The sequence below is a fragment of the Platalea leucorodia genome (genome assembly GCF_965183815.1).
Source record: "Platalea leucorodia genome assembly, chromosome: 3".
NCBI lineage: Eukaryota > Metazoa > Chordata > Aves > Pelecaniformes > Threskiornithidae > Platalea > Platalea leucorodia.
In genome coordinates this window covers 110,731,301-110,759,286 of record NC_138825.1, presented here as the reverse complement: position 1 = coordinate 110,759,286, position 27,986 = coordinate 110,731,301, and the positions used below count along the sequence as shown (strand labels likewise).

The following is a 27,986-nucleotide window of genomic DNA, read 5'->3' as shown; positions in this document are numbered from 1 at the left end:
AAGTGATTATGACCCGAAGGAGTGGTCCCCAAGCTGTTGCTTGTGATGACTTGGGATGCTGCTGTTAGACATAGACAACTGTTAGGCAGTTTTCTGTGGAAGAAAAAAGAAAAAAACCCATGGAGTGGGAAATGTTCTGTTCTATATAAAGGAATTCATCCTGCTTTTTGTAGCTTAAGCCAGTTTTGGTAGCGGTTGCTGTATTTGAGGAAATTATTTCTTTATCATGCCCTTACTGTTAAATTTGTTTCAGGCCACAGTCAGAATGATTCTTTTTACTCACTGGCTTGTTTGTTGTTTTTTTTTTTTTTTTATTCTACTTTTCCTTTCAGTGCCCTAATGTTTTTAAATATTTAATATACAAGAGATTTTCTGCCTTCTAGAATAAATGGCCTGAAGGGAAGAGGAATTTCTGAAACTATCCTATTTGAATGTACAAGAAGAAAATCCAGTGTGCAGCCAAGCTGTTTATCTGATTGCATACCACTGAAGTGCACTTCATTGAGCCCTGCTTCTGCACAGGCCACTGAAGTGATCTGCCAGTGATTTGTGTAGCTGATACATGTTTCCAAGTCATGCTCACTTACAAAACAACCCAGGTCTTCACATTACTGGGGGAGTATAAATGATTCCACGGTTCATAGAGTGGTTTGGTGTATAGAAAATTTACAGGAAAATATGTAAATGTTGTTTTTTTTTTCTTGATTCATGCACAGATTGCCTCTACAGGTTTTATGTATATTTTCTTCTTAGCTCCTCAGGGGAGCACTGTTTTGTGCTTTAGGAGGGAAGGGGTTCTCAGGAGAAGGAAGCTCTTTGAGGCTGACATGCTGTGGTAAGAGCCATGGCAGAGCCAAAGGTTCTGCAAATTGCTAATAATGTGTGAGTATTCATGTTAATTTTTAATACACATGTGTGTGAGAAGTTTTTTTCTTTTCTTTTTCATGCAGGTCAACTTTGTAGTGTGCCAACTGTTTGCCTTGCTTGCGGCTATTTGGTTTCGAACATACCTTCATTCAAGCAAAACTAGCCCATTTATAAGACATGTTGTTGCAACTCTCTTGGGCCTTTATCTTGCACTTTTTTGTTTTGGATGGTAAGTTGCACTTAAATTCACTTTTCAGGGATTTGCAGATTTTCATTTCTTGTTTGCAGGGAAGCAAAGTTTTGTTATGAAGAACCTTATCACCTAATTCTGTGGTTTTTAGCTGCTGCAAACGTACAGAAATTGGCTTAAATTTTCTGATGCGGTGCACAAATTTTGAAAGATCTTCCATTTGCAAACTGATAACGTACTGTCTGCCTGTGGTTTTGGGAGGATGGAGCAGGTGCAGTTTGTTTAACTTGTACCAGTTTTTCTGTAAACTTGCTCAAGAAGTATTCTCTTGAGGCACAGCACAGGTGTGATGACTAAGATAATTTCTCTTAAATATTCACTGCATGAGAACTTGCTGTGTCTTTTTCTGAATAGTGAATATAATCTGACTTTTTGTAGGAAGAGTGAATGGCCTGAACTGCAATACTGATGATGCTCCTAGTAGTATAAAACACCTGGAAAGGAGCTGGCCTCGATTTGCGAGTTTTTGGTGTGTGTTTGTTTTTCTTTTATGTTCTAGAGGGAGGGTGTGGTTTGTGGTTGGTTGGTTTTTTTGGTTGTTTTTTTTTTTTAAACACAAATTTTCTGTCACTGCTGTTTTCACATCTTGATCTTTTCACAGTGTAGCAAGCCAGAATGTTAGTATGGCTAATAAAGGGTATGCATTTAGTTTGGTGAAATTTTTTTTCCTTCAAAATTAGCTTACTAAATGGCTCTCATCTTCCCAAGCTGGCTTAAGATTAATTAAGTGCCAGTTCTGTTTTATCGCATGGTAAACAAAGTGCTTGCTCAGCTTTAAGTATACAGAAGACTTATTTATACTGACTATTGCAGAGTATTACTGAACTAGGAGGAATTAATCAAGCTGCTGTGCAGGTGGGAAGATGCACACAGTGTGCACACATGCGTCTGTACGCACACAGAGTGTGTATAAATAGTTTTTGGAATTCCACGCCACGAATTTGGCTTCTACATTGGCATGTTGCAGAGGCTTCTCAACATTAGTTGATACGTATTACTTCTGAATTTATGAAAAGAAAAATCAGTAAGTTTTATTCTTTGGATTTACATGTGCAATTTACTTGTATATATAATTCCATAATTCCCATGCATTTCTCTTTGAGAGAATGATCTGATGCCAAAGACTTCCAGTCTTAGCACCAAATGAGGAGGAAGATCTGGGAGATAGGTGCTACTCTCTGTGTTTTTTGGGAGAGCTGTGTAAGCTTTGGAAGCACATTTTGTATCCATTGCTTTGGAAACAGAAATCATTAACTGTAGCTTGTAATTAGAAAGTGTTAACAATATATTCATATCTGAAATTTGGGGATGGGAGACTTTAGAAGGAAATAACCTCCATTCCCAAGAGACATAAATAAAGATTTGTGGAAGTCTCTCGTTGGCAATATGCCCTGGAAAAGAACTCAAGAGAGAAATCTTATGCTATAGTAGAAATCCAGATTATTCTAGTTTGCTTTGGATCATACTTAAAGCAATTATTTTAGCAATTAATTTCTATTTTACGAAAAGACTTTTTTCTTAGAATCATGGAACTAAAAGCTTTTTAAAAATGCCAAAAAGAAACATAATTTAAGATGTTAAAAGTACATATTCTTTAAAAATCATAGAATGTCCTGAGTTGGAAGGGACCCACAAGGATCATCGAGTCCAGCTCCTGTCCCTGCATAGGACAACCCCAAAAATCACACCATATGGCTGAGGGCGTTGTCCAAATGCTTCTTAAATGTTGTCAGGCTTGGCACTGTGACTGTTTCCCTGGGGAGCCTGTTCCGGTGCTCCACCACCCTCTGGGTGAAGAGCCTTTTCCTAATGTCCAGCCTAAACCTCCCCTGGCATATCTTCCTGCCGTTCCCTCGGGTCCTATCGTTGGTCACCAGGGAGAAGAGATCAGCGCCTGCCCCTCCTCTTCCCCTTGTGAGGAAGCTGTAGACCGTGATGAGGTCTCCCCTCAGTCTCCTCTTCTCCAGGCTGAACAGACCAAGGGACTTCAGCCGCTCCTCATACAGCTTCCCCTCTAAACCCTTCACCATCTTTGTGGCTCTCCTCTGGACACTCTCTAGTAGCTTTGTAACCTTTTTTTACTGCGGTGCCCAAAACTGCACACAGTACTCACGATGAGGCTGCACCAGCGCAGAGTAGAGCGGGACAATCACCTCCCTTGACCGGCTAGCAATGCAGTGCTTGATGCACCCCAGGGCACGGTTGGCCCTCCTGGCTGCCAGGGCACACCGTTGGCTCATGTTCAACTTGCCATTGACCAGAACCCCCAGATCCCTCTCCGCGGGGCTGCTCCCCAGCCTCTCGTTCCCCAGTCTGTATGTACATCCAGGGCTGCCATGTCCCAGGTGCAAAATCTGGCGATACTTCTGTTGCACTTGTGCCAACTCTTTTTCCTATTGCTTAACTATGTATTATACAAGCATGTTTTTTGAGGGTTTTGTTCTGTTTGGTTCCCGTCACCCCTCCCCAAGGAATCAAGTATAAGTATAGGTTACAATCCCATGGTACACCTTCAGCGACTCTTCGGTTGTCATAATGTGTGTGTACAGGAGGGAAACTGTTCCTGTTTTCTTATATAGTGGTTATAATAAATATAAATTTGCAGAAAATCTCATGCAAACTTAAATGTGGGAAATAGTTTGGAATCTGCACCCTTTTAAGGATATTTATTAGCCATTATGTTGTCCTCTTCAACTTCAGGTATGTTAGTTTTCAATCACCTTTGTAGTGCTTGTGATGGTGACGTGGGACAGGAAGAGAAGTGATAATTCCCTTGGGATAATAGCAAATAGCGTAAAAGACCTAGAATACCCTTTGTATGTAGCTAAAATGTACTACTTCATGTTGTATTTAAATGCTTCCCTTTTAATTTTTGAATTGGAGATCAATCATGTTGCTACTGTTAACAACTCTGAAAGAAATATTTTCAGAGACTGTAATCATGATATGATACTCCATGTCAACCCGATTTTTTTCAGGCTTTGATATCTTATTATGTCCCTTTCTCTGTTTAAGAAGCAAACCTCTTAAACTTAAATTTTTGTCATTTCACTAATGCCTGTCTTTACTACACAGTCTTGCTAATATGTGGCTGATATGAAAAGAAAGTGAATATTTTTTTTTTTTTTGAATTGGCAATTGCTTATATTAAATGTGCATTTGAATTTTAGGTAGTCATATCTTAGATGAGACTAGCTAGTAGTGAAGCATGGGAGTGTGTGCAGATTGGATCCTCTAAAAAGTCATGATTTTCAAGGTCAGTTAATATCCAAGTGAATTGTTTTCCCTCAGTTCATCGTGTGTAGATTTTGTAGAATTTAGCTGGATAGAACAGGGTTTCTTGTTGAAAGTCTTTGAAGACGTTTCCTTATGAATAGATGAGGAGTGAAATTAGGAAATTGGTGATGATAAGCTGAAAGAAAACAGTATCAGCAGTATAACAAAACAGTAGCTGCTTTTTATGGGAAAAATTCCAAAACTAGATCAGTGTGTCACTTGAGCACCTGTAAGTATGCTACTGAGGCACTTAAAGTACCAGAGTGAAAGAGAATCAACTTACTGAAGATCAGATGCTTTTCCCCAGTCACTCGCAATGGCTTGCCACCAGTGCTCTACTAGCTTACTGAAATATAACTCCTTTAAAAACCAAAACAAACCCCCAAAAAACCAAAACAATGGTGGTGTGGTAGCTATGGTGGTAAGCTGTGGAAAACTAATAAGGAGAAGGGTTAGAGCTCCTTTGTGAAATAAATCTGTGGGTTGTTGGTGTGTAGGTTTTTTGTTTGTGTTTTTGAGACCATCATCACCACCGTTCCTTTATCAGCTACTGATGACCCAGGGCAAGGAGACTGGCTGAACAGGGTTACAGTTTCTGTTGACTGGGAAATCTTCCCATGTACTGGTATTGTGGATACTAAGATATTGTTGCCCTTCTCTGAGATACCTGTTGTTGCAAACAGGTAAAAAGATGAGTATAGAAATTGTACCACAAAACAGTCATGTTATTTATACGTGAAACAATGCCAAGTGGAAGTATTATGAGACATATTCTTTGTATTTTAAGGTTTATCAGCATTTACTGTATTCTTGTCTATGAGCTGGAGAATTCTAGCTAAGTCTGTAGCTTTTGTTCATTACTGCTGTCTGTGCTATGCTAAAGGGGGGAGCTCTCAACAGAAGGGACAGCTGCAGAAAACCTAAATAGAACAAAAGGTTTTTTTGGAAGCAGTGATAGAGTTAAAATTTGACAAACCTCTTTAATTTCCTGTTAAATAAATAAATGCATGCAGTTTATTGTCGTTAATGAAAATGCCGTGAGAGTTCACTATTTTTTTTTTTTTTTTTCTTCCTAGGTATGCCTTACATTTTGTTATACAAAGTGGAATTTCCTACTATATCATGATCATAATAGGAGTGGAAAATATGCACAAGTAAGTTTCCATTCTAAAGTATTTTTTTTTTCTTTTACAAGACTGGTACTGTTTAGGGTTTTTTTTTTTTAACTGCACATATGCCATACTTCTGGTTGTATCATAATATTTCAGTATTTGAATTCTGCTAGCCATGGTTTTATTTCCAGGAGAGAAAATGGCTTATTTGGGTATTTTTGCCAGCTTTTTGGAGTATCTAAAGCTTGTTACAATTGGTAATATTCCACTGATACTTCTTTTGTGTTTTCAGCATTCTGTTTTGTGTTTTTTTTTTTTTTTTTTTTGTCATTACTTAATCATAAATAATTCTGGGTGTCTCACAAATGAGTTAGCTATACAAATGTAATTTGATAACAGCCAGTGCTAGTAGAAGGAAGATGTCTGAAGGGAACAGAATTTGTGTGACAAATTTTTTTAGTTACTGTTTTTAATTTCCTCTTTTGTTTTGTAAGAATAACATAGTGTGAATGCTGTCTTAGGTTAAGAATACTATTGTGAAATTGCATAGGTAGGGCATTATTTTAAGTTTGCTTGAATGCATGATTAGACTAGCAGTATCTGAATCCATATAGAATGGTGCTTGTTTCTCTTTTTCAATCATTCTTAAAAGCAGGAGAGACATTTATTTTATTACTGTATGCATATGTTTTACTATTCCACTAGTCTAGAAATCAGAACCAAATTAGGTTCCCACTGTGTTAATTCCTGCATAAATGTTTAGTAAAATAGCAAATCCTTGCTTGAATATGTTCCTGAAGTATGTGAGGCAGTCCGGAAAGATGCTGGTAAAAGAACCAAAAAGGGAAATTGTTTTACACAGAAAGTGCAAAGCCAGGGTGGCCTTAGTTCATGAGCCTACCTACTAGAACACTCTGCTTCTTTACAGTCTGCTACTTGAATGTAATTTTATTGTCTTTTGAAATATGCCATATTAGGCTCTTGTTTTCAGGATTTTCTACAAAGCCTGATATATTCAAACTACTGCAGATGTGAGAGAACTTCATTTGGTTGATGCCTGGTTTATATTCTAATGGTTTATTTGATTAGAAGTTGTTTTAAAGCAACTCGTTCATATCAATTTGTCTTCAGACATGTAACAATGTAAGTTATAACTTATGTAGCTTAATATTTTAAAATTAATTATTAATGCAGTTAAATGCTGCAAAGGGAGGTACCAGGCAGGAATACTTTGGTCTGTACCATAACAAATTACATAGGTTTCTTGTAAAAGGAAATCTAGCAGTGGTTTGCTTCCCTAATCGTGAGAGGCAGGTAGGCATGTCTGTATTTAACATTCCTGCATTGGCGCAAGGGAACTGGCTAGTTCCTGATCCTCCCCAGTGCATACCAGCTGGTTTAACAGCTGCATGGCCTGGTCTGCTGAAATGTTTGCTGTGCTGTACACAACTGTGTGCGTACGCTCTCTGTTACTCCTAGTTACTGTGCAAGTGGGAGGGCAAAACCTAGGTTTGACGATTGGGTTTATGTTGCTCTATGGTAGTATGAATTAACGTACTGCTGGATAAAACCAGACAGATCTTTCAGTGGAGAGGAAAAAAAAAAAGTAACAAATGGAGTAATTTGTTACTTCCAGTCATGGACAATGCTTGGGTGATGTATGGGAAGCTCCAGGAGCCATTTCTAATAGGTGATCCAGGCAAGGCTGTAAAAGGTTTGCTCCCTCCGTTGCCACAGTATCCCAGAAAAGGCAATGCCTCTTAGTGTCCCCCTGTGTCTTCACCTTTTACTGAAGGAATGCACCACATACTCTTAATTTTCTGCTATGAAAATGCCAGTTACAGCCTTCTGTTTGGCAGTCTGAACAGAAACCAATGTGAATGACTCCCCTCCCCACCTAAATGTTTGTCTTCAGGCTGCAAATATGTCTCATGGAGCCCAGGGGAGATTTAAGGTTCAGTGCTGTATAGTAGTATGCTGGTACCACCTGGCCTGAGGACTGGAGAAGGACCCCGTCAGTGTCTTGCTGGGGGGGTGTGTGTGTGCATATACAGCTGATCAGAGTACTTATACATACCTGCATAGCCCAAGTTTTGGGATTTACTTTGTATGGCGTAGAGGGACCCATTGGCTGGCAGTCCTAGTTAGAGGTTACCTGCATTGTTCATAAGCTTCTTAAACTTGGACATTATAGAACATCAAATACCTATACATGATGTAAAGGTGGATTCAAGTGACTTTTGTATTGGAAAAGCACTTGTGTATTGTACAAAATATTTTTATCTGTTACCTAAATTCATTAACTGGAGTAAGTTTCCCTCTTCTTTTCCCTGCCCTGCCTGCTGTCCTGCGGATTTCATGAATGTATGTATTGGGAAAACCATTATCCTCTCCTCCTTCCTGTTTCCCCCACCCCCTAATGTAGTTCCTTAGTTTCTCCAGCCTCTCTAAAAATTAAACAAATAAGAGACAACTGAAGTTCTTAGACTGCTTATCAGTTCAGCTGCTATGCACTGAGTATACCGGCTTTCCTTACCATCTGAAGCAAGGAGACTTTTTTGATGAACATCTACATTCTCCAAAGCAGACTTTCACATCTGATACTCTTCTAAACCTCTGTTGCTTTCTTAATGCACTTCCATTGGATCCTAAAAGTCTCTGCTCTACAAGGTTCCTACCTTTGTGATTTTCCAGAGGTAACTGAACCTTGTGCAGCTATTGCCTCTAGGTTGATCTTGACAATACATGGTATGTTAAAGATGGAAGACTTACTTGAACAACAGAAAAGGGAGGGGAGAAAAAGAAAGGAAAAGGTAAAACACCTAGAGGAAAAAAAAAAAAACCTGACCATATTAAAAAGGAAGGAAACCTTACTTCTTGTATTTTAGCAACTTTTAGACTGAAGTTAATTAGCAGAAAATGAGTTACCTGAGACTTGGATTTAACTAAAATTGATCAATTATTTTTATACTTAAATCTTATTTAAATGATAGTACTTCAAATGAAAGATGGAGTGGTAACACCACTTCTGAATGGTTCAAAAGCTCTTATTTTTTTAATTTGTGACTAAGCTATCATAATATTTATTTGATGCTTTCATGGCTTAGTTAATTGTGAAACTGAAAAATGGGTTTAAACAAGTTCTCAATTCCAATAAATTTGCATTTGGTAACTGATATGATGCTAATATTTATTTTTCTTTTTCTCTTAGAAATTCTTCTTTTTCTTCTATGGTTGCTAAATTGCTCCTTGTCTTAAAAGACAAAACCCCAAATGCCGCAAGGTTTTTCCTTAAAGCATTTGGCTACCATTAGCTAAGAGCTATGTCAGCAGTGCTTGCACAGGTGACTTGATGCCAAGGTTTTTAAGGTTTCTAGGTAACTCTTTCTCTTTTGACTTGATTGTTCATTTTATGGTTGGTAAATAACATCCCTCAGCCTATGGGGAAAGGAAAGTTAATTATGGGGCTCACATAAAGTGACACTAAAGTCAGTAGTCTTCTCAGTGACTTCACTGACAAAACACAGAAGTCCCAGCTGTGTCAATGTAGAAAATAAATCTGTTTATTTAAAAGCATTCCTGTTAAACTGTTCACTTAAATCTCTTAAGTGTGCTAATATAAAATCAAGTAACAGACATGCTATTCTTGTCTGATATCTTCTGTGTTATGCTTAAAGTGGCAGGATGATACTTTTCTTGTTCTAGCAGTCTAGAGTTGAACTACTAAGACTTAAGGAGTGTATTTCTGGCTTTAGAAAAGGAAAAAATAATTTAACTTTTCTGGCATATTTAAGTTATGAAAAGTAAATTAATGAAGGACCCAGAGACCTGAAATAACTAATAGCAGTAAATACATAATGAGCTGATGTGTCTGTGTGCCACAGGGGCCACAAAGATGATGAAGAGACTGGAGCATCTCTCCTATGAGAACAGGCTGAGAGAGCTGGGACTGTTCAGCCTGGAGAGGAGCAGGCTCAGGGGGATCTCATCAATGTGTATAAATACCTGGAGGGAGGGAGCCAGGCTGTCACAGGTGCCCGGTGACAGGACCAGAGGCAATGGGCACGAACTGAAACACAGAAGGTGCTGTCCGAACATCAGGAAACACTTCACTACTGTCAGAGAGGTTGTGGGGTCTCCATCCTTGGAGATATTCAAACACCATCTGGACATGGACCTGGGCAGCTGGCTCTGGGTGGCCCTGCTTGAGCAGAGGGGTTGGACCAGATGACCTCCAGAGGTCCTTCCCAACCTCCGCCATTCTGTGGTTCGATTTTATTTTGCACGTACAATTCTTCGTACTGTACCTGTGCTAATGTACGTGAGCTGTTTGAACGTGGATATTTGAATCTGAGTAAACAAACTTTGGTGGTAACTGGTCTGGCCCCTGTGGAGGTGCTTCCTGGTCATCCCTTTCCTTGGGATTTGGCAATGTTAGTCCTCATTAAGTTCCCTTCCCGCTCCTAGCCAGAGCCAGGACAGAGCAATGCCTTGCTCTCCTCTTCCTTCACTCCTTGGTGTGGCTTTGACAAACAGTGGGAGATCGGGCAAAGGAGGGGTGGAGGAGACTGGATGGTTTGATCTTAGAAGTCTCAGATTAAGAGACAAATAACTCTTGTTCATCTGAGTGAACTAATTCACTCAGCATGTTAATTGAGGCACTTTATTAAACACCTGACTGACAAATTATGCTGAATGTCATGACTTGTTGATAGATAAGTTTGACTGCTAGTTAGCCTATAACTTAGATTGCTGTGAAAATGAAGGTAAATATTTTTTAAAAGTTATGGTTTCGGTGAAATACAAAACGGATCAAGCAAACTACTCTCATCCTGTGAGTTACTGGCAAGGTTTTCATAACCATCTTTGTATCTTCAGAAGTGAGAGCATTCATAAGCTGAAATGATTTTTGAAAATGGGAATTAGGTTGTTTTTGGAACTTTTATCTTTTCTAAAGGCTCTTGATCAAGGTAAATATAAGTTTGTTGGTTTGGTATTTTGTTTGGGTTTTTTTGTTTGTTTGTTTTTTAATTGCTGTCTGCTTTTGATTTGATCCCATGTGTCTTAGTCTATGAAGAACATACATGATGTGGTTAAAGATTTTTTTTTTTTTTAACTGCAAAAGAGGATCTGAAGCAACATCTAAAATTAGTCATCACCAAATCAACAGACTGAAATAACAATATCTAACAATTGTAAAGGATTTCACTAAGAAATGCTATCAATTTCTAATAATAATTTTTAGCAAATCTAGGATTGGAAGCCTGCCAATATAATTACAGTTCTTTGAAGGCACAAGGGCATCCAGACAACTGTAAGCTATCTGGCATATCTTCTTGGTTACGAATTTGTAATTTGTTTCTGTAACTTGAATAAAAATGTCTGGTACATAGGTAGCTGCCAAAGGACAGTGGGCATAGCACTGGAATACCTAGATTCAGAATTTGAAGTATTAGTAGCTGTGAACCGTTCTGCCTATGCAAACACAATTTTTCTGCATTTCTGCTTCTACAGTTAGTGCAAATAAGATAAACTTATTTGAAGTTAAGAAACTAATTGAAAGCTGAAAAATATTACTTATGTTCTTACCACTCAGCCAAGGATAAATGCAAGACAGAGGAAGATGAGATTTAACACAAAGACTGAAAAACCAAGTACTGTTCTGTCACTGCAAGCAATTTTTGTTGTCTTATCACATCTATGTTAAATGCAAAGAAAAAAAACCTGCTACAATTCTATAATTATAAAGTTTGTATTTGATTAAAAAGCAATTAAAAAGTATTTTTTGTATAGATGAGAATCAAATACATATTAAACACTATCATTTCTACAGTATGCATAGAAATATTATCTTCCCCTATTAGAAATAAACACCAAGACTAATGAATGGCTGTATTTAGGAGCATATTTCAATATTATCAACTAAAAAGAATCAGTTTGCCATTTTGAAGTGGTATGTCTTTTCCCAAAGAAAAGTGATTGCACTTGTTGATTTCCCTCTAAGAAAGGGTAGATGGTGATTACATGTATCTGTCTCAGCATGAATCATAGAATTGTTAAGGTTGGAAAAGAGCCTTAAGATCATCAAGTCCAACCGTTAACCTAGCACTGCCAAGTCCACCACTAAACCATGTCCTCAAGCACCACATCTACCCATCTTTTAAATGCCTCCAGAGATGGAGACTCAACCACTTCCCTCGGCAGCCTGTTCCAATGCCTGACTACCCTTTCAGTGAAAAAGTTTTTCCTAATATCCAACCTAAACCTCACCTGGCGCAGCTTGAGGTCGTTTCCTCTTGTCCTATCACTCGTTACTTGGGAGAAGAGACTGACCCCCCACCTTGCTACAGCCTCCTTTCAGGCAGTTGTAGAGAGCAATAAGGTCTCCCCTCAGCCTCCTCTTCTCCAAACTAAACAACCCCAGCTCCCTCAGCTGCTCCTCATAAGCCTTGTGCTCCAGACCCTTCACCAGCTTCGTTGCCCTTCTCTGGACACGCTCCAGCACCTCAATGTCCTTCTTGTAGTGAGGGGCCCAAAACTGAACACAGGATTCAAGGTGTGGCCTCAGCAGTGCTGAGTACAGGGGCACTATCACCTCCCTGGTCCTGCTGGCCACACTATTCCTGATACAGGCCAGGATGCCATTGGTCTTCTTGGCCACCTGAGCACACTGCTGGCTCATATTCAGGCGGCTGTCAACCAACACCCCCAGGTCCTTTTCAGCCAGGCAGCTCTCCAGCCACTTGTAGCTAAAATAGCTAATGCAAATATTCAATATATAAAAAAGGTCACCAGTTGCTTTTTTTTTTTTTATTTCCAAAAGTAGTGGTGAGATTGCAGAATTTTGTCCCGTTCTAGTACCCAGGACTAAGGAATGGTTTGGAAATACTGAATCTCATGTGAAAAGCCGTAGCACTGATTTGGGGAACTGAAACCAGCTATTGTTAAGAACCTTATCAGGTTCTTATCAAGGAACTACAAGACAGTAAAGTACTTACATTGGAGATAAAAATGCAGAAAACTTCTATTTTAGCAGACAAAGTGTTATAAAAAGTTAAGTTAATGGTACTGAAAGCAAGATTGCTGTTTTTCTTTAGATGGAAACTCTTTTCTGCTATCAGAAGAACTATTATGGCTCTATGCAGAAGGATGCTTCACCTCTCTTGTTGAGTTGGTTGGTACTTTTTTTTTTTTTTTGAATAGCAAAGCATATGGTCTGGCTGCTAGGTGGTTTTCCTAGTTAGATAAAATCTTTGACGTTTTGCTTGTGTAATGGCAAAGACTTTTCTTCTTTGTTTGCAGAGGCGAACGCTAATTTTTTTCTTCAAAAATGTAGCTTATATTGTACACATATATTCAAAAGGTAAAACCAGAGTTAAAATAGAACTATCACAGATAACTGAAGCTTGTGATCTGAAATAGGCTTCATGTTTTCATTAAAATTTCTTCTGGCTGTTCATTTTGTCCTTAACTGCCAAGTTTCTTCTTTATATGGTTAAATCAGATGATCTACTTGAGAATGTCTTAACTGTGCAGATGAGAGCCCTGCACAACTCAAATTCTTGTATCCTGCTGCTGCTACCTTGGCAATGTGTGGGGATAGGACTTGCATGGGGCATATCCTATAGTTCTTTGAAGTTTAATAGCTGCCTCCCACATGCTCTTTGCATCACTTCTACATCTAATTGCTCATCAAAACCACTTAGGGTTTAAAACTGACCTACCAAATCTAAAAAACAAAACAGCAACAACAAACCCCCTTATATCCCTGTTTACTTTTGTGGAGCTTGGAAATTGAGATTAATAGTGCTAGAGGTTTTGTTTTTTTCTCATGTGTGCTTTATTGATTTACTTATCTTCATGACTTGTTATGTGTTTGACTTTTCTGATGCTTACCTAGAGATGAGACTTCTGTATTCCGAAGAGTCTGAATGGAAACACTGACTAGCACCAGGCAGTGATTCTCTGTATGCTGAAAATTTGGCCGTTACAAAAATAGCCATGTAAATGGATGGCTGTCTTTAGTGACTTGGAAAGTGAGCACTTGTTGAAGTTAACAGCTGTGAAGGAATTTCTGAGTAATCCTTATGAATTTCTTTTGAAAGTGTTTATTTTAAATAGCTATTACAATTTCATCCACTTTAATAATTTCCTGTAACTCTCCTGGCTGTGTTTGCATAGAACTCAATGCATTACTTAAAACCATAAAGGTATAAGTTGGAAAATAACTTGATCTATTATCCTTCTTAAAATTGGACTGTTCAAATAGAAAGGCCTTTATTGATTGTATTTTTGTAATTACAGAAATGGAGTGAAAATAGAACTGGAATTTTCTTGTCTTTAGTGCCTGTCACTTTTGCATTATTTTTAAATGAAGATTAAATACGTTTATTTAATCTTTGTGTGTCCTCCCCCCATGTATATGTAGGGAGAAAGAAGGAAGGACAGGAATCGTGTAGTGTCTGCAGCTTTGTGAAAGCTGACACTTAAGTAGAGAGGCTGATAAAAATAATAAACAACAATGCAAAATAAGTAATTTAAGTATGGTAGCCACTTCAGTTGCTTTGGTACAAAAGGGGCCTTAATGCAACTAGAAAACATTCTGATTGTATACCTTGTATTTCCAGGCAGAAGAATCTAAATTAGTCTATTTTTAAATTCCCTCCTTTTTTTTTTTTTTTTTTAATTCTGTATTTCATTTTATTTTTGACTTGGTTGCCGATGTTATTCGAAGAACGGAGTTCTCAAAGAACAGGCATTTTAACAATGTTGTTGGCATATAAAACCTCTATTATCACACTTGAGAAAACTCAGGTGAAAAAATTTCTGGGTTTCTGTTTTATGAAGTAGCTATACATTATTGAATATTGATGTTTACCTGAAAGAGGGTTTGCTTACTTCCCTAAACTTTAAATTAATAGGTAGTTTTTTCCACACTGTGTACTTGGTTTCTATAAGCACATAGAGGACAACTTTTCTTGGCAAGAAGCAGTAGTGTAAAATGGCTGGGTGTTTTAGAAATCCGTTGGGACTGAGTAGCTATTGCTTTTTGGCTTGCATAGATCTCAATTTTTTTAATCTTTGTGCTCGAAGTGAAGCTGAGCACAATCGATCAAGCAAAACAAAATTGATAGTGAGAGTGAAATCATGTTTTCTGGGCTCTGTATTTGTTTGGTAATCTCTGAAAGCTGTAGCATCTATATAGATACTTCAACGCGCATTACTCTGCCTGTCATGCTGTCAAGCAACTTGACTGCTAGCAAATGAGCTCTGAGTCATGGTATCATTGCTGCATGGTTTATTACCTCAACAAACCATTGATGTCAAATAAATCAGGCTTCCAACAAAATGAAGTAGCAGAATAAATTGTACCTAGAAGAATTCAGTGAAAGCTGTGTTCTTCTTCAGCTTCTGGCAAAGACTGCTGTTAATAAGAGTTGATTAAAAATTCTGGTTGCATGGTGTTGACTGAATTGAACCAGTGGTGTTTGTGATAGAGAGATTAGGTGCAAGGGTTCTGTATGTTGTAGTCAACTTTCATCTCTGAGTGCATGCTTCTGCATAGTTTTTTTTATTCTTTGGTGAAATATCTTGTATTTGAGACAAATATCACTTGAGTAATTATGACAGGCTCAGCAAACAATCATTTCATTGTCCTTAATGGAACTGTTGGCTGTAAATTATGCAAGTCCGTTTTGCCTGCAGAACTGCAAGTGGTGGTGTACGAAGTATCTGGGTTGGAGCTAAAAGATGTTTGAAGAAGTAAAAGATGATGACCCGTTTTGTTACTGATGCACAACAAAACACAAAAAATTGGTTTGTGTTTTCTTTCCTTTAAGGGAAGGTGAATGTAAATAGAAAGTGTTAATATTTAAAAAATACAAACTTCTTAATTTTAAAATCCAGTGTCTCAATTAAACATGTTAATAAGTTTCATACAGCTTTTAAAGCTGGTCGGTTTTACAGGTCAAATGCCTTTACTGGAAGTCAAAGATGAGATCACAGAATCATAGAATTGCTGAGGAGGGAAGCGTTTCCGAGTCCAACCCCCCCTGTTCAAAGCAGGATCAACTAGAGCAGGTTGCTCTGTGAAACCCAAGTCTTCCTTAATACGGACATGATCCTGGATAGCTGCAGTTGTCATAAGCATGCTAGCCATTTCCTTTTGGTGTCTTGCTTCAATGTCTGTTATAGCTTAAAATTTATTTGAGGTGACTTCATGCAGCTTAGTTTTTTGATCTGATCTGGACTTGCTACAAAAGCTTTTTTTTTATTCTTTAATTGCCCCCCCCCACAATAATTGCATAGTATTGTCAGATTTCAAGGAAATTGCACAGATATAGTGTTGTTAACTTAGGCTCACTTTAAATTGAAGTGAAATATAACAACTGCAATCGAGACAATTGTTTTGGTAGGAAGAGACCACATTATGCAACAAGTAGTAGTAGTCTGGGTTCCTATCCTTTTTTATAAGAGAGAGTATCAATAATAAAAAGGGGGGGCAGGGGCAAAGCACACAAAATAAAGACTATGCCAAGAGAAAGTACATAACTCTTCTGTCTTTAAGTCAGTAGAAACAGGGGGAAGCCAGGCTGAGTAAGAAAGAAATATCAGAGGGAGTATTTGATACTTCAAGTTTGGTTTTACTTTCAATTCACTTCTCAATTGTGTTTGAAAAAAATGTGTTTCCAGTATTCAAACAAGAAATCCATTCTTTTCTTCTATGCAGTGAGAAGATATGTAAGGGATTTACTTATACTCTCTTCAGTATGGATGAATTGCCTGGAAGTTTTAGGAGGGCTATGTGCAAGAAGTCCCTGTACATCAGTTGGCATAGTTTTTAGCTGGGAAGCTTACTGTTTTATGACACTAAATGTCAAACTTTGCTGTTTAAAAGTTGTATTTTATTATGTTGAAAGAGAAATGGGTAAATAAAAAAAGATATTGTAAATGACTCTGAATCCCATCTTAAATCTGATTTAAGTGATAGTGGAGCTTTTGCTGTTCTGTTTTCTGGGAAATTTTGGCTATACGGTAGTGAAGCAGGTTTGCTGTGTGTCTGCGTCTGGTAAGAAGACGCAAGTACCTTGGACAACATAGCATGGTGTTAATCTTCAAAACTGAGGATGAAATAAAAAATACTTAGTATAGCCAAGCGCTAAGCAGTTTGCACAGTCATTGCTAATCACAGGCACAACAGGAACTGTGAAGTCAGTAGGCTTGCAGAAGGAGGCTCTGGGTATTTCAGTGTATGATTACCTAAAGAGTGAATAATCTGTTTTATTAATAGATCATATCACATGGAAGTGCACAATGTGTACAAGTAATGCATAATTGTAAACAAAAGTAATGTAACTGGCTTTCTTTTTCTTGGTATTCTGCCCTTTGTAGGAGCACCTGTGATGTTTTAAATCCCATATCCTGCAAACTCCCTAGTAAGTCTCAGGCTTATCATCAGGTGTTCCTCTTCTCCTTCCCTCCACCATGCTATCCATTTGTGATACTGCATTTAATGTATGCTGTGGCATCATCCATATGTCTAATCACTGTCTTCTGGCTTTGATATCGGGTGCCGATTTTTTTTGTGATTGATATTATTGCTTCTGTAGAAAGCTTTTTGTCTTCAAAGCACCTCATAATCTATTGACTGCTTTAAGGACATCTTGTGAGTTATGAATGAGGTGGTACATGCATAGTGGGAACTAGTAAGATTCTGCCATTTCCCTGTCTTAAGGTATACAGATGCCAGATGAAACGTGGTAAATTTATTTTAATAAATCAAAAGAAAAACCTGTACAGCCATCTCCCCCCCCCCCCCCCCCCGATGGAGGTAGGTTTCATTGATCAGCAGTGTTCACTTTTTGTCTCCCAAGTCCAGGTTCCTCTGGTTTTCTTTCTCTACATGACCCTGGTGCTCTGGAAAGCTGACCGGTAAATGCCATGGGCACATTCTTCTGCAGGCAGAGGACATTCCTGTAAAACTGTGATCTTGAGGGCACTGCTTTTCAGTTGTCTTGACTGCAGTAGCTTCACTGGAAGGTTTGCTTCAGAAATTCATGTAAGCAGCGTGACTGCGATTTCTTAAGAATTGTCCCGATGGTAACTTCTTAACATTTTATATGGTAACAAAATTGGAATCGGTCTATGTGAAAAATGATGTGGTATGTTATATTACTGGGCCTGAGGGAGCTTTCCAGAACAGGAGGGCCTTGCCACCGAGCTGCTATCAGAGCTGCAGTCAGAAGCCAGTGGCTTCATTGTTCGTCGCTGCTGGAGAGCAGAAGAACAGATTTTGCTGTGTTTTATGTAAATGTCTGCAGTAACAACATCTGTATCCAGGCAGGATATCTCCAAACTGAAATAGCTAAGGCTTTCAAAAGGGTGTGAAAGCAAAAGTGGTTCATAGGTGGCTTCTGAAAAGTGGGCTGAAATGAAGCTTTATTCTGATGTTGGTTTGATACATGGCTTTGGAAGCTGGCTAGTTTCTCTGGCATTTTTCCACACTTCATGTTTGAGTAATTAGTGTATGTGACACAATCTGTATAAAGAGTAGAAGGGTCTAAATAAAGGGGCCTAAGGCACCTAGAAGCAGATTGAGTTTAGTTTCTTGTGCCAGCTATGCTTTGCTATTCATATAACTACTCAGTGCATTTTTCAAAGACCCTACAAAGGTATTCCCTTTGCAGTGTAGAAGTGTTAGTACCTCAAGACTGTGAAATGATTTCTGCTCCTCAACACTATCCTCTTATGAATGAAGGCTGAGATACAAAGTACAACATGAATCATCTAAAGCGCACACACTGAAATCGGAGCTTCTGAAGGGCTGGAAGGAATGTCTTGTGAGGAGCGGCTGAGGACCCTGGGTTTGTCTAGTTTGGAGAGGAGGCGGCTGAGGGGTGACCTCATGGCTCTCTACAGCTTCTGAGGAGAGGGAGGTGCTGATCTCTTCTCCCTGGTATCCAGTGATAGGACACGTGGGAATGGTTCAAACCTGCGCCAGGGGAGGTTCAGACTGCATGTTATGACGCATTTCTTTGAGGCGGCGGTCAAACACTGGAACAGGCTTCCCAGAGAGGTGGTCGATGCCCCAGGCCTGTCAGTGTTTAAGAGGCATTTGGACAAGGCCCTTAACAACAGGCTTTAACTTTTGGTCTGTCCTGAAGTGGTCAGGCAGTTGGACCAGATGATCGTTGTAGATCCCTTCCAACTGAAATATTCTATTCTAGAAGAGAATTCTAGATGCAGTCCCTGTCCAGTTCTTATGGTAGAAGAGATCCTTTTGCTGGAAGCGATAAACCCCATGTATTTTAGCAATTAATAATAATGCATTGGGTTATGATGCTAGTGTTGCTTTCTAAAATCGGTAAAATGGGCAACAGCAGAAGTAATGCCAGTGTTGGCTAATACATCCATTCCTCGCAAGCATCACCTTTTTGTGTTTATGAGCAGAATCAGTGAAGAAGTAAAATCATTCTTAATCTTTTGAATCTTCTGCTATAAGTCTTAACTAGATGTAGGAACATCTGTTATTCAAGATATTTCTTGGAAGCTTGCTCTTCAGATCAGCACTGGGAGCCAGTTTTTTTATCTTTTATCAGAACGGTAATGACCTGCTGTGTACTTGTGTTCATTGTGAAATGAAATCATTATCTGATTATCCATAGTGTATTTCTCCGGTGTTGCATAATCAAATATTTGATTTTCTTGCCTTATTTTCTCATAGTAAGTGTGAAAATATGTGAGCAATCAGCAGATAGTTTCTGTGTCTTAATTGTTATTTTTCTCCTTCGCTATCTGCAAAGACACAGCAACATTGTGGCAGACTGTCTGGTTTGTTCTGGATACACTGCCTCAGTTTCCATGTCGCAGGATGTTAACAGTGATGACATATGTTTGAAATGGCATTTGGTCAAGTCACTGAGCAGAGACGTGACCAACCTGTATAGGTCACTTTCCTTTGCTACTCTTGACAGTGAGAATTCCTGCAGCGTTCCTGTCCCTATGTGCAGGTAGGCTTAAGAACTGTAGTAGGTAGTGATTAACAGGTGACTCTGGCAACTTGTGGTTCATTCGGCAGTTAAGTGAAGATGGGATGGGAAAGAGGAGACCAAACAACCTGAACAGAATAATTAATACTTGAATTACGGACTTTGTGTATTGTTATCCTGACCTCTTGGTCTCTTGTCTTTGAGTAATCAGGCTTTGTCATTGGGTAACTTCAGCAGACAATCCTTGGACTATCAGTGTGGACACTTAAGGATTCTGTGTCAAAGGGAATCTTTTGCAAGTGGAAATACTGATTAGCTTTGCCAGAGAAATTCAGAGTACCCCATCTCTTGGAGGGAGGCTGAAGAATTCCAGAATGGGACTGCTGCCAGATGGATGTTGGTTGCTGGATAGCTTCTGATGCTGAGAGATCTGAGGAAGCAGAGGGAGAAAATAGATGGTAGCCTCAACATAAGCCAGGCAGTTCCCGTTAAAGGCTCAACAGTGAACATTCCCCTGCAGCAATTGGTAACTTTCTCTGTTCTGTCAGCATTTTATTTTCTAATGGTAAAATTACGGTCTTGGGGTTCCAAGATTGACTCATACAGGAGCAAGTCCTAGTTTTCTGATGCTTACCTGAAATAATCTGTTTTATTAGTTGTAATAGACTGAAAAGTCTTTGCAGAATCAGAGAATAGTTGACGTTAGAAGGAACCTCTGGAGGTCACCCCCCTGCTGAAGCAGGGCTACCTAGAGCCAGTTGTCCAGGACCATGTCCAGATGGCTTTTGAGTATTTCTAAGGATGGAGACTCCACAGTGTCCCTGGGCAACCTGTCCCAGTCCTTGGTCACCCTCACAGTGGAAAAACCATTTCCTGATGTTTGAACAGCACCTTCTGGGTTTCAGTTTGTGCCCATTGCCTCTGGTCCTGTCACTGGGCAGCACTGCAAAGAGCCTGGTTCCGTTCTCTTTGCACCCTCCCTTCAGGTATTTACATACATTGATGCGATCCCCCTGGGCCTTCTCTTCTCCAGGCTGAACAGTCCCAACTCACTCAGCCTTTCCTCATAAGAAGGATGCTCCAGTCCCGTATCTTAGTGGCCATTTGTTGGACTCTCTCCAGTATGTCCATGTCTCCTTGGTAGTGGAAAACCCAGCACTGGACCCAGCACTCCAGGTGTGGCCTCACCAGTGCTGAGTAGAGGGGATGGGTCACTGCCCTTGACCTCCTGGCAGCACTTTGCCTAATGCAGCCTGGGATACCATTAGCTGCCTTTGTGGTAATAGCATACTGCTGGCTTATGTCTGAAGTGGGCTGTTACCTAAGTAGGGGGAATTTTTCTTTTGGAAAACATACCTGAGTGTTTTCCTTTAAGAAAACCTATTAAGATACTTAAGTCTACCAGCTTCGAAACCATCCCAATTTGCTTTTGTACAAATCTTTCTAGCCACAGTATTTATTTGCCAATTTGCTGTATCTGAGGCTGTGTTGGTTTATTTTATGGCATGTTCAATTTTGCTTTTTAACTTTTTAATTGTAAAGTGATACCTTAAGACACTTGAGATTTCCAAAGATCAGGTCCTCCTCATTTTAGTATTAATGGGGTTAATTGTTCCTCCACAGTTCAATCCCTTTCTGGTCCCCTTTCTTTCTTAAAAATGGAAGTACACGATGGGCTTCGTGTGGTTGGTTTCTTTTTTTTTTTTCTTTCTGTTTCTTAGTTAAAGGAGGCTAATGCTATGCTTGTGCATTTGAAGTTGGCCAACTGGTTCAATCAGCTTGGGCGTAAATTTTACTTTCTTCAAGATAATTTTCTTTGCATGTTGTGAAAATGGGATGCTGAGTGGAGAAGGCAGTACTGACCATTCTAGGTCTGTGATGCTTTCAAAACCTTCACCCATCTCTTGTGGACTTGCTTTGTCCTGCAGGTTGAACGTAGGCACCCTCTCGTACACACATGTTCCCCTTCAGTAGCTCGGCCTTCCGTTTCCATTCTGAGAACCTGCTAAGGGTCGCGTTCCTGTGAACCTATGCAACTCCTTGCTGTTTTCCTCCCACCTGCTGCCTGCCTCTCCTGTCTTTCTGTGGAACGCTGTGTGGTGCTTCGACCTTTTTGCCTGTTGAGCTACCGTGCCTTTCCATGCCCTCCAGTTCATGAGTGGCACATTTCTTTTTCTTGAATTTGAACTGGTGATATTTATCTGTTACATACTTAGTGCTCTCATGTTTTCCTATATCCATGTCTGTTATAAACATGTTCTGCAGGTCAGTCTCTGACTGAAGTTTGGGCAGAGGAAGAGCCTTTTGGCTTCAGGCAGGAAAGAAGTTGTTGCGTGACTTTTCCAGGCTTTTGTGGTAGTAAGTGTAGGATGTTATTAGTTAGAGAGCCAACTACTTCCAAATTATTTTAATGTTCTCATTCTTCTTTTTGGAGGGATTAACTAATCTCCCAAATACATGGTGCTATCAGAGCATGTACCAGAATTTCATTTCCTTTAGGGTTCTTTTAAAAGATCATTTTTAAGATAATATTTCTTGCTAGGGTGTCTTAGCTGTAAAAAACGCAGGCAAACAAAAAAAAAAATCCCAACCCCCCCAAAACCAAACCAAAAAATCCCAACCAAAAAAAAAACCCCACAACCCAAAACCAAACCAAAAACCTCCCAAACCAAACAACAACTACAAAATAAAGCCCCACAAATCCTTGGGTGTTTGTCGTCATTTTATAGTCTGACATATTTCAGTATAGCAAAAGCAAAGAAGAGGGAAGTACAACATGAAAGGCAGGAGAGTTGAGAGTTGGTCCTCTGGCTTAATTAGTTTACGTATGGACTTCTGTAGCTGTTACTTTTTTCTACAAATACAGTTAGTGCTTTTTGGTGGTGTGTTTGGGTTTTTTTTGTTGTTTTTTTTTTTTTGTTTTGTTTTTTTTTTTAATAATCTTTGCATCATGCTTTCCAGCTAAACCTTGGGGAGGGAGTGACTTAATTTCTAAAAGGAGACTAGCAGCTTTACCCTTTAAATGTCATAGGCTATTTTGGAGATTATTTGGCTGCAGTAATGAAAGATATTATATCATTCATGAAACTTCAGATCTCCCTGCTACTTGAACTAGCTAAATACAATGAAATGTGGTTTTCAAAGATTACGTAAGTAGAGCTCCAAATCCATAGGAAACATTTCTAGATAGTAAGAAAGCATTTCTGGACTTCCTTCATGACCTAGAAATGATTTCAGATGTCTGGCTGTCCTATTCCCAGGTATTCCACTGGGACACAAAGCTCTCTAAAATACAGGGTGCAGAAAGTTGACCGACCAACTGCTAATGTGGAGGTCACCATTTAAATGAAGCCAGTATAAACATTCCTTTTAGATGAGCTTAGACTTTTAGAAAGAGATTGATTCTTGATGATTTGTCACTATTAAAATGTTAATTAGAAATGGAAGGCTTTGTCTGAGCTGAAGACAAGTACTTTCAATTTAGGGTTGTGGTTTTTTGTTTTGGGTTTAGTTTTGTTGGTTGTTTTTTTTTGTTTTTGTTTTTTTTTTTTTTTCTTAAAAGCAAAGAAAGCCTCTGCATTTAAGTGCATTACTTTGGTTTTGATTTTTATTACCTTTGGCAGACTAGGTGGACTCTGAAGAGACAAACAGGAATAGGCAAGAGTAGAACAGAAACAATATTCCTTTTCTTCCCACACTGTCTTCTCCCAGTTGCTGAAAAGGAGAAAACAGTAAGACTTATGTCAACAGATTAACAGTCCTGCAAGTGCCTTTTTGAAGGAAGAAGCCTTCATCTTTCTTCCTGCTTCTCTGTGTGCTTCTTCCTTATTGTGCTGATGAGGGCATGTTTTCTGAGAATCAATGTGTGGGTGCAGCTCTGCTGTAGAGTCCAAGATCACAGCTCAGGGAGGAGGAGCAAAGCTTTTGATGTAATGCAACTTTCAGGTTTTTAATCCGCAACTTCTTTACGTCTGTTCCTGAGGTAAATATGCATATTTAGGTTTTCTATGAAAGTTTTAGGAATAACTTGTCTCGCAGAGGACTGCTGTCAATGTTGCTTTGGCCACAAGCTTTAATATTCTCATTTAGGATGGTGCTGACTTGAATGCCACCGTGCTATTAATAGATTTGCATCTTGCTCAATATTTTTTCCCCTTTTTATGGAAATTAAGGAATCCAGTATTTTAAGCACAGAATTTGGATTTCTGAATTTCATCAGAGAATCTGTCCTTTTTCTTGCAGTCCCTGCTTTCTCAAAGGTATTAATAAGAAATGTTCCATCTGGCTTTTCCAGGAGAAAAGCACATAGAGTACATGAGAGAGACATGTAGAAGGAAAAAAAGTGTGTGTGAGAACTTCAGCTCAGTTCAATTTTCTACATTGCTTGCATTTTATTTTTGCATTACATGATGTGTTCTGTGGCTTATTGCAAGGAAATTTGATGCACAAAGTATTTGAACAATATATAGATTAGAAGATAGAAAAAAGGTGGTGGATTACCTCCCTCTAACCAAACAAATGTTTCTGAAATTACTGGTGCTAAAGCCTCATTCTCACTCGAAAAATACTTGTTTGCATTGATCAGGAGATAAGAGAGGTGTAGACTGCCTGCCCTCACAGCATAGCTGAACTCCTTAATCAAACAATGTTTAGCGTATGGAATATGTGTTCAAAAAAAGGTGCGTGACTGTATAATGCAAAATGTGAAATCTTTGCAGCAACCTTGGTTTGACAATGTTGGAAACGTTGTTGGAAATCTGAGTGGTACTAAAATGTTATGACAGGGACGGCTCCCATGGGTGTGTCTCTTTCGTTCCTATTCTTGTGTTGGTCTTGCCAGATCATCAGCATCCTGACTGGCTCCCACAGCTGGTTTTCCTCTTTATTGCATCTGAGCTCTTAACAGACTCTAAATTATAAATACTTTACGTACAGATGTCTTTTCATTTCCCCACTGGATCAGTTTTTAGGCAGATTCCTTTTCTCTCGTTTCTAAAAATGTTTATTTGGGAAACAAAGCTCGAAGGAGGCCAAGAAGGGTTTTGAGAGTTTATCTGCACCTCTAATCAAAGGCCGTTTGACATCTTTTAAAAATAATATTAAAAAATAAGAAATCCACAAAGAATTTCCAGTCTTGTTAGGGAACCTGTATAGGTGCTTAACTATGCTTGCAGTTAGGTTCTCTGAGAAATTAGCCTAAGTTTAGCCTAAATCTTCTGTAGTTTGAGCCCCTTCATTTGTGTAGGGAAGTCTATTTCCTTGCTTTTTGCAGCAGTCTTCTATTTATATGGTGTCCTTTCAGTCCAGTAAAGCCCGAACAAGTGTGTTTAAGTCTGTCCTCAGATTGTGTTTTCAAAGCCTCTTTCCATTTTTGTGTAGCTGCTTTTGAACTTCTTTCCGTTGTTCTGTGTCATTTGGAGATGTGCTTTTCCAAACAGGTTGAGGTATTTGTAATGCTAAGCAGAGTAAAAAGCTTATTCTATCTGTTTTGCGATGCTGTGACTTTCCACAGATCCTTTTCTGCTCTAATGCTACCTAATAGTTGGTTTCCATTACAGATTGGTATGGTTAATTATTTACAGCCAAAATTGTACTTTGCACACAATTTAATTAAACTCCATCTGATCCTTTTAAGCCTTACTTAATTTTTTTTTTTTTTTTTTTCCTCCAAGGTAACTTGGTTTTCTGATCGACTAAGTGTTTGCAGTTTTTATAATTTAATGTCCACCTGCAGATTTAATTGGTGTACTTACTGGTACCAAAATGCTTAATAAATGTTTCCCATATGTTTGAATTAGTAGAACTATATCTGATACATCTGTATGATTTGATGGTGTTTCATCAATACCTTTTTATCTTTTTTTTTTGGACGATTTAGATATTGGCAGGTAGTCTCCAGCAACTCAAACACTAGGATTAAGACAGAGTAAGTGGCTGTGTGCATACCTGTACCTCACCCTGGCTGTGCTAATAGGGTCGGTTCGATGTGGCAGTCATTAAGCTTTGGGTGTGCATGGTACGGCTCATATGACCGACCATGTCTGTTAGTTGCAGTCATCTGAGTCATTAGAAATAGGCTATTTTGATAGTACTTGTTCTGGACAAGCCTTTGACTCAGTTGTGTTGCACTGTTTGCCTTCTAGGTGTTTATAAATACATACTGGGTATAAAAACAAACAAACAAAGCCCAACAAACCCCTTTATAGTATTTGATACCAAGTTTGCAGGTTTATGAATTTCTGAGTTCCCCTTTCTACTTTTAAAGATAAAAGGGCTAAGGATCTTTAGAACCTTTTTTTTTTTTCCCCCAGTTTTGAGGAAATCTTACCCATGCTAAATCTTTCTCAGTGGATAATTATTAAATATGACTAATTAAGCTGCGTTTAACTTAATATCTTTTAGATTTTACTTGCATTTTGATTTGTGAACTCTTATCTTACCACATTGTCTCTGAACCTTATCTTTGAATTTGTTTCCTGAAACTGGCAATAATGCCTTTATGATTTACAGGCTATTTGACTTGCATGTTATTGAATGTGTTGTAACTGTTAGAAGGAAAGCTGGATCAAAAGCGGCTTCTTGTGAGTTGCTCTTAAGCATTAAGTGTTTTTTAGAGGCAAAGGGCTGCTGTCTATTAAGTGTCATCTACTAATAGGAAGCTAGTAGAAATAGCCTTTTTCTGGGTAAAAGTTCAGCAACCCCACAACTCAGAATTAGATGTATTAACGATCTGAAAAAGACATTAAAAATCACAGAATCACAGAATGGTTGAGGTTGGAAGGGACCTCTGTAGGTCGTCTGGTCCAACACCTCTGCTCAAGCAGGGCCAGCCGGAGCATGTTGCCCAGGTCCATGTCCAGATGGCTTTTGACTATCTCCAAGGATGGAGACCCTACAACCTCTCTGGGCAACCTGTCCCAGAGCTCGGTCACTCTCAAAGTAACAGTGTTTCATGATGTTCAGAGAGAACCTCCTGTGTTTCAGTTTGTGCCTATTGCCTCTGGTCCTGTCACTGGGCACTACTGAAAAGGGCCTGGCTCCATCTTATTTGCACCTTCCCTTCAGGTATTTATATACATTGATGAGATCCCCCCCAAGCCTGCTCTTCTCCAGGCTGAACAGTCCCAGCTCTCTCAGCCTATTCTTATAGGAGAGATGCTCCAGTCCCTTCATCATCCTTGTGGACCTTTGGTGGACTCACTCCAGTATGTCCATCTCTCCCTTGTGCTGAGGAGCCCAGAACTAGATGCCAGTACTCCAGGTGTGGCCTCACCAGTGCTGAGTAGAGGAGAAGGATCTCATCCCTCAGCCTGCTGGGAACACTTTGCCTAATTCAACAAACAATTGCAGGTAATAGTGTTTTCTTCAGACAAAGGAAGACTTTGAGGAACTTCAGAACTAATAGAAGACAATACATGGACAAAAAAAATCACAGACTTGGTTCGACACTGAAAAAACAAACAATACTTACTTGAGTTGAGGCTGTTCAACTGTGCATGCAACATAGCTGGCTTGAAATTAGGAGTAGGATCTGTATATCATGGAGGACCTCCAAGAGAAGCTTCATAAAACAAGTTACATGAGATGGAGAACAATAGGGAAAACATACTGTTCTTGCACAGATAGGGGATGTGGTGTCATACAGAGCCCAGTGTCGAGGACTTTATTTGCCATGGACTACTGCACAATTACTGAGGATTTGGAGAAAGTTATTTAAAAAAAAAAAAAAAAAAGAGGTGTGGAAAACCAGGATGAGAAATTGAGGACATTTGAGTTGGTTATCTTGAAAAGGAAGTTAATTAGAAGGGATGTAAGATCAGAACCTGCCTAAAGCTGTTTGTCTGCATAGGAGAAATTGCATTTCTGATGTAGGACAGTGGGGAGGAGATGGAGAAGGGATCTGGGATGGAAAGCTGGATTTGATGTTCCTATTGCTGCTGAGAAAATAAAAGAAGCAGGAGTTATGACTGTCCTGTCCAAACGAACTGTCTATCTCAGTGCATAGTGGAAATCTAGATTTTAATTTTCTAGGACAGTCCTGGGGCCAAGACCGCAGGAAAATGCCAAGAAGGACTTCACTATCGCTACTAGAGAGAAAGGATTCTGGGAGGTTTATAAATACTAGGCATCAAAATCTAAAACTGTTTCCAGCTGTAAGAAGTTAAGATAAAGCCTTCATGAGGATAGGGTAAACTTCTAAAGGGTGATTTTTAAGTTCATCTTACTTGGCTTCTGATGTAGCACAGACATAGTATTTCCCACAGTTATCACAACCAATAACTTGTTCAATTAGATGTATTTCACAATCAAGTTGGGATGCTTTTGCGGAAGATTCTGAGAGTCAGAAAATGTTTTCCATTAAAAGATGATTCCCATAATCATTTTTATTGATTCTAGTCTGAATGTTTTTGAGCTATACTCCTGGCATTATTTCTTGTTATGCCAGCCTATTTTTTGCCTTTTTAATAGGCCTCCTAATGGACCTCCCATTCT

At 39.1% G+C, this 27,986-nt stretch overlaps 1 protein-coding gene across 1 annotated transcript in view; it reads left to right on the top strand.

Annotated features, from left to right (window-relative positions):
- The first annotated feature begins 969 nt into the window (after positions 1 to 969).
- The window catches only part of MBOAT2 (membrane bound glycerophospholipid O-acyltransferase 2), an 87,288-nt gene continuing 60,271 nt past the window's right edge, over positions 970 to 27,986 (top strand). Inside the window, exons 1-2 of the mRNA XM_082306978.1 lie at positions 970 to 1,096; positions 5,470 to 5,547. Of these exons, the coding sequence (XP_082163104.1) occupies positions 5,516 to 5,547 (32 nt within the window). The 5' untranslated portion in view covers positions 970 to 1,096; positions 5,470 to 5,515. The remainder of the gene's footprint in view (positions 1,097 to 5,469; positions 5,548 to 27,986) is intronic.